General features: G+C 45.8%; 2 protein-coding genes across 2 annotated transcripts in view; one reads left to right on the plus strand and one right to left on the minus strand.

The window, feature by feature from the left end:
- Positions 1 to 10,959, minus strand: part of col1a2 (collagen, type I, alpha 2) — a 123,421-nt gene that overhangs the window by 78,032 nt on the left and 34,430 nt on the right. The gene's annotated exons all lie outside the window — the stretch shown is intronic.
- The window catches only part of vps50 (VPS50 EARP/GARPII complex subunit), a 79,209-nt gene that overhangs the window by 8,676 nt on the left and 59,574 nt on the right, over positions 1 to 10,959 (plus strand). The window contains exons 4-7 of the mRNA XM_072447292.1: positions 5,676 to 5,747; positions 7,588 to 7,641; positions 8,804 to 8,874; positions 9,814 to 9,931. Of these exons, the coding sequence (XP_072303393.1) occupies positions 5,676 to 5,747; positions 7,588 to 7,641; positions 8,804 to 8,874; positions 9,814 to 9,931 (315 nt within the window). The remainder of the gene's footprint in view (positions 1 to 5,675; positions 5,748 to 7,587; positions 7,642 to 8,803; positions 8,875 to 9,813; positions 9,932 to 10,959) is intronic.

Genomic DNA, 10,959 nt, shown 5'->3' on the forward strand with positions numbered 1-10,959 from the left:
AGCATCAAAAGGGAGCATTGTTTCTTTATTTTATTCACCTTTTATTTTGTGCAATGCAAAGAATGTCCTCTAGAGGGGCTTATGCCAAATGAACCGGACCTAAGTGCTTGGTGGGATGCTGGATGGTCAGGAGGGCACAAGAACGACGCACACACTGTGGTCAGCTCAGTCTCATCTTCTGATCAGATCTGGTGTTGTGCTGTCAGTCTTTGCCACTTTTACGCAGACTGAACAGGATCACGGGCGACTGTGATGTGACAGGGCGGATTTATCAAATAGACGTTCCTCTCTAAGCTGAACACATGAGTCTGCAGGTCCAGTCTGGTCCAGACCGCTCAGTAACGGGTCCAACGCAGCGCAAAGAGCTTTAAAGGCCAATTCATACTTCAGAAGAAGCAAGAAGTTTGTTAGTTTACCTCGGGCTGGTAGAAGAAGAACAAAGTCACCTCTGGCATTCATACTTCAACAAAAGCACCGCAGCTGAACTCCTCTAGGCCCTGCCTCTTGGTTTCCCCAACACCTGTTTCCATTCTGTTGCTATGGACAATATTATCACACAGCTCAGTTGAGAGATTGTGGACAGAGGAGTGTAGTAAGATACAAAATGCTTCGTGTTTGACGTGTTTTATCAGTCCCATATTCACAGAGAAACGAGCCAAACGAGGAAGTGAATTTAGACGCAGCAAAATGCAATGATGGGGGGAGGGGGGAGGCGGCTGTGGCACGTCATCACTAAAAAAAACTTCCAGTATTAACAGTTTTGAGATTATGAAGGCGTTTTATGTTTAAGTTTGACAATCAATGGTTCAGCCAATCAGAGCATAGTTTTTCGTACAGCCTTGCCCCTTTTTCTGAAGAATGAACAGGATTTAAGAGTGTGAGACAGGTTTGTATTCACTATTCTATAATATCTACATTATTCTCTAACTTGTCATTTGTGTTATTTATGCCCATGAAAGTTGTTTTATTTGGATGATCTCGTCCATATGGGGCAGTAACACGACTCCAGTGCACTGGATTTGAACTTTATTATTTAAGATTCTGGCCATTCACAGAATGCACCAGACCACGCCCTCAAATTGCTTTACTCCAGCCCAGCCCAGCCCTGCTGCACCTTCGTTAATGCTGAGACCGGGGGCCAAATACGGCCCTTTATGTGTTCTAATATAATTAGAAGATTAGAAGATTATATCCTTGTTTTAGAATAGACATTTTTGAGTTTACAGCAAAATGTCTTTGCTTAAAAAAATGTATACAACCAAACAATTAGAAAATATCAGCCTAACATTGGTATTGGCCTAAAACGTCTATCTATGCACCACGTATATTTACCTTTTTGAATAGCATGTGTACATGTGCATCTGACCTTCAGATGCATCTGACCTTCAGATGCACATGTACACATGCATGTGTTTCCTTCACATTCTACTGGTTCAGGAGCTGTTAGTTTGGTCTTAGCCCTGCTCAGTCTTGTGTCCGTGTGAGTGACAGCCTCCTCTGGCCAGCTCAGCTCTGCAGATTGATGGATTGTGTCGCTGTGCAGAACAGGCCTGTGAAATCTCATTAGAATCCTCTGAGAACAGCTCTATCTGAAATGAAGCTCCCAGTCAAGAGGAACTTCATTACCCATGATTCTCTGGGCCACTGGTCTGTAACATCTGCTCTGGTTAGTTTGGCTCTTAGTAAATACCTGCTCCCTCCTCAGACCTGCCATGGGCCAAGCCCTTAGTTTAGAAGGATTGGGATTCATGTTTTAAATGAGCATGGACTTTTTCACCCAGGACCAGAGTTGCTCCGATCAGGATGTTTGAGGCCGAAATGTTGATCTGCCCATACCGATCACCAGAGGTGGGGGACTCGAGTCACATGACTTAACTTGAGTTAGACTTGAGTTGCAATTTTCATGACTTGAGACTTACTTGACTAACGGACCACAAAGACTTGACTTTGGACTTGCCCTTTGTGACTTGAGACTTTACTTTGACTTGAGCCTAATGACTTGGAATGACTTGAGTTTTATGGGCTTATTATATTTCTGAAGATCTGTATTACACATAAATGCATTTGTGTTTACATGAGCCATGTGCTCTTCATACTTTAGTGTTTACATGAGCCATGTGCTCTTCATACTTTAGTGTTTACATGAGCCATGTGCTCTTCATACTTTAGTGTTTACATGAGCCATGTGCTCTTCATACTTTAGTGTTTACATGAGCCATGTGCTCTTCATACTTTAGTGTTTACATGAGCCATGTGCTCTTCATACTTTAGTGTTTACATGAGCCATGTGCTCTTCATACTTTTGGTTTCACAAGAGCAGCTTCAGATCCCTTCAGGGGAGACAGGGTGAACTGTGCATCATTGTCGGCCGGGCCATGGCAGAGTGACATGCCCCTGCACAGTGAGGCCCCTGCACAGTGAGGCCCCTGCACAGTGAGGCCCCTGCACAGTGAGGCCCCTGCACAGTGAGGCCCCTGCACCGAGACATTAACACTTGAGACTTACTTCAATTCAATGTATTTTTGTAACACCCAAAATCACAACAACCGTTGCCTCTGAGGGCAACAGTGAAAAACGGATCAAACAATGTCCGTGGGGACGAGGGACGAGGTTCCAGAGTCCTCTGTCCATAGACCCTCCTTCTCAGCCAGGAAAAACTACAAAAAACATCCTTGGGGAAAAAGTATGAACCTGGAGGAGTTCCAGAGTGAATGAGAGATCTGACTCTCACAGACGTGAGGGAGACTGGAGCTGGAGCCACTCAGGAGGAAAACCAGTTCTTCAGGAGGAGAACCAGTTCTTCAGGAGGAGAACCAGTTCTTCTAGGCAGATGGAGTAGAGACCACTTCACCAGGAGAGGATCATCTGGGTCCACAGGTCATCGATGAGCCTGATCCACTCCCCTCTGGGAAGTGAGAAAAAGAAAAGGCAATGAACAGTTTGCAAGTGGAATTAAATATTGTTTGATAGATTAAGTAGTGTTTATCAGATGATAGAGCTCATACTTCCCCCAGATTTGCTCCTAGGGCAGCGGAGCTGAAACTGTAGCTTTATAGTCTGGTCTTAAATGAAGAGACTGTGTCGCCTCTTTAACATGGACAGAGCTGATTCCATAACACAGGAGCTCTACCTCCTACTGTGCTTTTAGAGACTCTTGGCACCACCAGAAGGCTCTACCTCCTACTGTGCTTTTAGAGACTCTTGGCACCACCAGAAGGCTCTACCTCCTACTGTGTTTTTAGAGACTCTTGGGACCACCAGAAGGCTCTACCTCCTACTGTGCTTTTACTTGTGACAGGGACATTAACACTTGAGACTTACTCGTGACAGGGACATTAACACTTGAGACTTACTCGTGACAGGGACATTAACACTTGAGACTTACTCGTGACAGGGACATTAACACTTGCACATATGTGACTTATTCCCTCCTCTGCCAGTTTTTAGTTGCACTTCAAGATTGTACCTGATCACCTGCCTGAGTTTACAGGTGCCGCGCCGGTGCCGTGCAGGTGCCTTACAGGTGCCGCGCCGGTGCCGTGCAGGTGCCATGCAGGTGCCGCGCAGGTGCCGCGCAGGTGCCGCGCAGGTGTATGGTGCCGCGCAGGTGCCGTGCAGGTGTATGGTGCCGTGCAGGTGTATGGTGCCGCGCAGGTGTATGGTGCCGTGCATGTGCCGTGCAGGTGTATGGTGCCGTGCAGGTGCCGTGCAGGTGTATGGTGCCGTGCAGGTGTATGGTGCCGTGCAGGTGTATGGTGCCGTGCAGGTGCCGTGCAGGTGTATGGTGCCGTGCAGGTGCCGTGCAGGTGTATGGTGCCGTGCAGGTGTATGGTGCCGTGCAGGTGCCGTGCAGGTGTATGGTGCCGTGCAGGTGCCGTGCAGGTGTATGGTGCCGTGCAGGTGCCGTGCAGGTGCCGTGCAGGTGTATGGTGCCGTGCAGGTGCCGTGCAGGTGTATGGTGCCGTGCAGGTGCTGTGCAGGTGCCGTGCAGGTGCCGTGCAGGTGCCGTGCAGGTGCCGTGCATGTGCCGTGCAGGTGTATGGTGCCGTGCAGGTGCCGTGCAGGTGTATGGTGCCGTGCAGGTGTATGGTGCCGTGCAGGTGTATGGTGCCGTGCAGGTGTATGGTGCCGTGCAGGTGTATGGTGCCGTGCAGGTGTATGGTGCCGTGCAGGTGCCGTGCAGGTGTATGGTGCCGTGCAGGTGCCGTGCAGGTGTATGGTGCCGTGCAGGTGCCGTGCAGGTGTATGGTGCCGTGCAGGTGCCGTGCAGGTGCCGTGCAGGTGCCGTGCAGGTGCCGTGCAGGTGCCGTGCAGGTGCCGTGCAGGTGTATGGTGCCGTGCAGGTGCCGTGCATGTGCCGTGCAGGTGTATGGTGCCGTGCAGGTGCCGTGCAGGTGTATGGTGCCGTGCAGGTGTATGGTGCCGTGCAGGTGCCGTGCAGGTGCCGTGCAGGTGTATGGTGCCGTGCAGGTGTATGGTGGTATACTCGAGAACTCGAGTCGTACAAGCCTGAAAATCAGTTCAGCCAAAATGAGTTGATTCTGTACAATTACTATAAATAATATTTCCCTATTTCATTTGTAAATCACACTTATTTATGATATTTTTGGCAAAATTCTAAAGTGACATCTAAATATGCAGTGCAGGCAATACATTGTTTACTAGTACTTTTCTGTATAAATATTTGTTTCTACATGAACTGTGCAGTTTTACTTGTCTGAGTGCAGTTTGTCAGATACATAGACAAACTTATAGTAGTTTTCTTTGGCCAAGTATCGCCACACCCTCTTTTAGTGGACCAATCAGGCCATGGGGCATGTCTTTACTAGAGCTACATTTTTGATAAATGTTAGGCTTCAGAAGAATATAAAAACAAATATTTCCTTCTTCTAATTATCAATAAGCAGTAAATGTATTCAATGACTGTCCTCTCTGTTCAGATATAGCAGTTGGGCCTTTAAGTAGTTGTTTTCTTCGATTCACACGTTGTAGTGCATTGAGCCACATTGTGCATTGAGCCACATTGTGCATTGAGCCGCATTGAGCCACATTGTGCATTGAGCCGCATTGAGCCACATTGTGCATTGAGCCGCATTGAGCCACATTGTGCATTGAGCCGCATTGAGCCACATTGTGCATTGAGCCGCATTGAGCCACATTGTGCATTGAGCCGCATTGAGCCACATTGTGCATTGAGCCACATTGTGCATTGAGCCACATTGAGCCGCATTGAGCCACATTGAGCCGCATTGAGCCACATTGTGCATTGAGCCGCATTGAGCCACATTGTGCATTGAGCCGCATTGTGCATTGAGCCGCATTGAGCCACATTGTGCATTGAGCCGCATTGAGCCGCATTGTGCATTGAGCCGCATTGAGCCACATTGAGCCACATTGAGCCACATTGTGCATTGAGCCGCATTGAGCCGCATTGAGCCGCATTGAGCCACATTGTGCATTGAGCCGCATTGAGCCGCATTGAGCCACATTGAGCCACATTGAGCCACATTGAGCCACATTGTGCATTGAGCCACATTGAGCCACATTGAGCCACATTGAGCCACATTGTGCATTGAGCCGCATTGAGCCACATGCCGCATTGAGCCACATGCCGCATTGAGCCACATTGAGCCACATTGTGCATGGTTTCATTCACTGATGTGTGTGTTTAACAGAAGCTGCCTCCGGAGCTGGAGCTGCAGGAGCTGGAGCAGCACAGGGACAAGCTGAAGAGGCAGCAGGCCGCCGTGAGTATGACCTGCCCAGGCCCGTCACCATGGTTACTCACCCTCCTTCTCCTTTGTTTAAGCTCGGCTCCACAAACTTGTCATATCATTTTTATGACTGAAAGTCCTTTCAGTTGACAACAATCCCAGCTTTGTAATATAATGACCCGCTTTCTGAGGCTATTGTTGGATCATATTTCATTTTTGGCTTATTTTTACTGGAAACACAGATATGAACCATAAACCAGGACAACAAATCTGCAGTCTGACAGTTAAACGGCTAATTCTATCTGAGCATTCTGACCTGCCTTTTTCTTTGCTTCTATTGTCCTTCCTGTGAGTGGGGTTGCATCCAGCACCGTCGCAGTAACCGCAATATTTCAGTGCCGCCCTATGATCGTGGCCATTCTACACCTGAAGGACGTTTCACACACATGTCCGGCGTAATCAAACCGTTTAATTATGAAATACTTGTTTTCACACCGTCTGCCTTTTGAGAAAACGTTCAGTGTGTTCTGCAATCTGACTCTGCCTGAGCTCGAGTCTCGTCAATAAATCAATAAATACACGGCGCAGGTCTAACGGCGCAGGTCTAACGGCGCAGGTCTAACGGCGCAGGTCTAACGGCGCAGGTCTAACGGCGCAGGTCTAACGGCGCAGGTCTAACGGCGCAGGTCTAACGGCGCACGTCTAACGGCGCAGGCGTGCACGACTGAGCACTCTGCACTAACAGCACCATGTTTAACAGAAGCCCAAACAAAGCAGCATCAGACTTACAGCTAGAGAAGAAGTGAAGCTCCAGAGTTGCCCTGATCCACCCGTCTGTGCTGAGCGTAAACACGTCAGTCTGTCGTCTGCGGTGAAGACATGATGAACACTTGGCTGTAATCGTCCTCCTCCTCGGTCCAAGTAAATGTGGTGGTTAAAATGAGAAGATGCAGCCAAAGAGTCTGCGTAAAGTTCATCCAAAAATGAAAATACTATCCAACCTGCCATAATCCTCCATGAACGTGCAGTAAATCATAAGTGTTGTGACTCGGTGCCATATGCGGAAAAGAAAAGTGAAAGTGAACATGAGACTCAGCTGTGAGCTGACGCCAGGCGCTTTTCAACATGTCTGTTTTACATAATGTTAAATGTGCACCACATGCATCACTTAAGCCCAAGTTCAACCTGAATATACATGCATTATTATGGACTTATGAGCCACACATACAGCCCGACGTGCAGCTCCACAACATTGACACTTGGCATGGGGGATGGTTATCTCCTGCTTGTTTCCATGGAAATGTTGCCACTATAATATTCCACGGTTTGGCCTAAACTTACCTGCTTGGAGAATGTTATGAAGTATGGTTTTATCCTTTCTATGGAATTATGCAGGTGACTTTCCACCTCCAGAAATGTACATAGTGTGTGTGTGTCCGTTTGTTGTGGAAATTAATTACTATGCAGCAGCTGAAGTGTCCTAAATCTCCAACTAACTGCAAAAACAAGCTAGCTAAGCTCCACAGATCCTCAGCTCAACAACTGAGAAACTACTTTCATTTTACATTTTGCCCTGTAAAGTTATTTTGAGCAAAACAAAAGCTCCACAGACAAAGAAAAAGAGAGAAAATCCAAAACACACTTTATCTAGTGCGTGGCCTTTAATTCCGCCAGCATTTGTCAAATAAAAGAATGTACAGTAAGTGCACAACCTGTATTTGCATGATATTTGTATTGATTTATATTTATGATATTTATGATCATTTTCAAGCTCAATATTTTCATTGAGAAGGAGAAGTCTGAAGGAAAACCCTGTCATTCCTGCCGTGTTGATAAAAGTGTGGTTTGTATTGAGGATCTCTTGTCTCTGCAGGTTTCTAAGAAGGTGGCAGACCTGATCCTGGAGAAGCAGCCGGCCTATGTAAAGGTCTGTCATTTCATCCATTTTATGGCGGTTTTGCCTTTTACCCAATGTCAAGGATATAATCTTTCCGTGTTATTACACTTACACACAGAAGGAAAGCCAAAGGGTGAATTAACACAAGGAATAGTCTCCAAGAAGATGCTCTACTGTCTTAAGACTCAATGGTCCTCATTTACCCAAAGAGCCACACACTCTCTTTGGGTTCATCAAAGTGGGCGGACGGTGAAAATCCTGTTTCCAACAAATGCCAAACTGAACAAAACGTACAGCAACTTATTCCATTTGTCACTGGGGTAAAAGCTTAAACAAAAATGCAGTTAACAGATTGTAATTTTGCAATCGTATGGACAGTAGAAGATCATAAATCCACTTTATAATAATCATTTGGAGACGACGCATCTGCATCACACGGTTCTTTTTAAATTGATCAATTGATTAAAACATTAATGAATTATTTCATAGCAAATGTAGGATATATTTTTATATTTAATTTAATTTAAATGTTTGCGCCTTCGCTGTGTTTTCCAATGAACCAAAACATCATTCTTTTGATGCGCTCTTTGTGCTGTGGTGGCAAAGCGGTTGTGCATGTTCTCCCCATGTCTGTGGGTTTCCTGAGTTCTCCCGTTTTCCCGCCCACTAAAAACATGTACAATAAACTCCTCCTCATGACCTCTGCTGAATAAACAAATATACACCCACATTTTCAAAGTTTTTAATGCGATGTTAACAAACGCAGGCCAATGTCAGTGTGAAATGTCTAAGGAACTGCATGCTACAGATTACAGATGCATTTCTTAGAACTATAGGTTACACCATGCAGCTGTTCTATTATGAGTTAAACCAGTGGCCAGTCTATTGGAACTGTAGCTAAAAAACTCCACAGTTCAGAAAGCATTTTCCCCATAAAGCCTTTCATTCATTTTCCCCATGATTTCTTTGCCTATTTCAAATCATGAACCTTTTGCCATTGGCTCAGAACAGTGTCCTTGTTGATGCTCGGGTCACACCGGAGCTGGGTGTGTGCTTTGGGAACTACTGGTCATTATTGTTTTCTTTTATTTGCCTTTTAGCTGACCTCCACATGTGTTGATGCAGTAGAATCAGACACTTTAGAGTTTTATTGCCCATCGTCAGTGAAAATGTGGCGTGTGTTTGTTGTCAGGAGCTGGAGAGAGTGACGGCTCTGCAGACCAACCTGCAGCTGGCAGCGGTCATCTGCACCAACGCCCGAAGGTAACGCTCCTGTACCTCCTCATGTCCGGCGCAGCACGTGCTCCAGCAGAACAGAACACGTGCTCCAGCGGAACATGTCCTCTTGAGCCACTGCACACTGGACTAGATGATTTCAAGTCCTCTGCAATTTCAAGACGTGACACTATGTTTGCAGACCACAGATGTAAGGATATGTTTGACAGTTATGAAGGTTAGCAACACCACACACTATTTAGGAAATATGTGATCACAAGGAAAAGACTACGGAGACAATACAAGATGAGCTTGAGCTGTTATTTAGAGCAAAACTAAATGGAAGGAAGAAACACATGTAGATTGAATCCTGCTTGTAACGACCACAGTGGAGGAACGCCACACATAATGCTTTATGAGGCGCGCTTCTCTGGCCAGGCTTGAACTTGTGGAGGTGAATCAGGCTTTACACTCCAGCCTCACACTGCATTATGTTTGTCTTTGGAAATAAAGTTGACTCTATAAAATCAGTGATGTAAACATTTACCATACTTTAGAGGCTATACAGCGAATAAAAGCTACAACAATGGGCCGCAGGGTTCAAAGCGTGGGAAAAAAGTAGTAGTAAAAAAAAGTCCGAAAGTTACAGCAGTTTAAGCTTTGACAAAGGAAAATACTTTTTTTGAGACTCCTGAGCACAACAAGAAGGATTCACTGACTGAAGTGTTTCCTGCTTCTGAAGTTATTGTTATATTTGTCTGTTGTCATCTACCTACAACTGAAATCATTGTTTGTTACTCAGAGTTCAGTGGTTTCCTAAAAGTTAAAACCAAAGTATTAAATATTTTAAGTGAAGTGTTACTATGAAAGCTAATCACATTGTAGAGACTCATCCTTTTATTGTTTGTATTTATGTATTTTTTTACTAAGAAGACGAGATGAATATTCTTAATCCATGTCTAAAAGTCTTGTTCTTTGTTTGTGAAGGCAACTGGGCGGGGCTAAAGAGGGCTTCACTGAGGCCTGTCTGGGGCTGCTGGCCAATCAGAGGAGACGACAGCTGTTGACCGGTCTGCTCAAATCCCTGAGGACCATCAAGACCCTGGTGAGCAGCGCCTGACCTAAAGCTCTGACCTAAAGCTCTGACCTAAAGCTCTGACCTAAAGCCCATGACCCGAGGGGCAGTGCGGCCACATTTCATTATGTTTGCTGACACGCCCCCTCACGTGGCATCCGCATGGACCGGAAAGTTTCATCCAAGTTTAAGTCAGGGCCCTACTGACCTTTCCCCTTTGACCTTTGAACTTTCCCCATTTGACCTTACCCTTTTGACCTGACCGCTGTCTAAAAAGGTTGTTACACTTTGTTGCATTGGTAAAACAGTGAATGGTAATTATTGAATTAATTGAAGTTGGCCGCATGTTTGAAATATTTGTGTGAGGAACAATGACACTGAAGATCTGTGTGAGGAACAATGACACTGAAGGTCTGTGTGAGGAACAATGACACGCTGAAGATCTGTGTGAGGAACAATGACACGCTGAAGATCTGTGTGAGGAACAATGACACTGAAGATCTGTGTGAGGAACAATGACACTGAAGGTCTGTGTGAGGAACAATGACACTGAAGATCTGTGTGAGGAACAATGACACTGAAGATCTGTGTGAGGAACAATGACACTGAAGATCTGTGTGAGGAACAATGACACTGAAGATCTGTGTGAGGAACAATGACACTGAAGATCTGTGTGAGGAACAATGACACGCTGAAGATCTGTGTGAGGAACAATGACACGCTGAAGATCTGTGTGAGGAACAATGACACTGAAGATCTGTGTGAGGAACAATGACACTGAAGGTCTGTGTGAGGAACAATGACACTGAAGATCTGTGTGAGGAACAATGACACTGAAGATCTGTGTGAGGAACAATGACACTGAAGATCTGTGTGAGGAACAATGACACTGAAGATCTGTGTTAGGAACAATGACACTGAAGGTCTGTGTGAGGAACAATGACACTGAAGATCTGTGTTAGGAACAATGACACTGAAGGTCTGTGTGAGGAACAATGAGACACTGAAGATCTGTGTGAGGAACAATGACACTGAAGATCTGTGTGAGGAACAATGAC

Source organism: Eucyclogobius newberryi, unplaced genomic scaffold, assembly GCF_026437365.1.
Source record: "Eucyclogobius newberryi isolate DKJ021-1_F unplaced genomic scaffold, fEucNew1.0.hap1 SCAF_16, whole genome shotgun sequence".
Classification (NCBI taxonomy): Eukaryota; Metazoa; Chordata; class Actinopteri; order Gobiiformes; family Gobiidae; genus Eucyclogobius; species Eucyclogobius newberryi.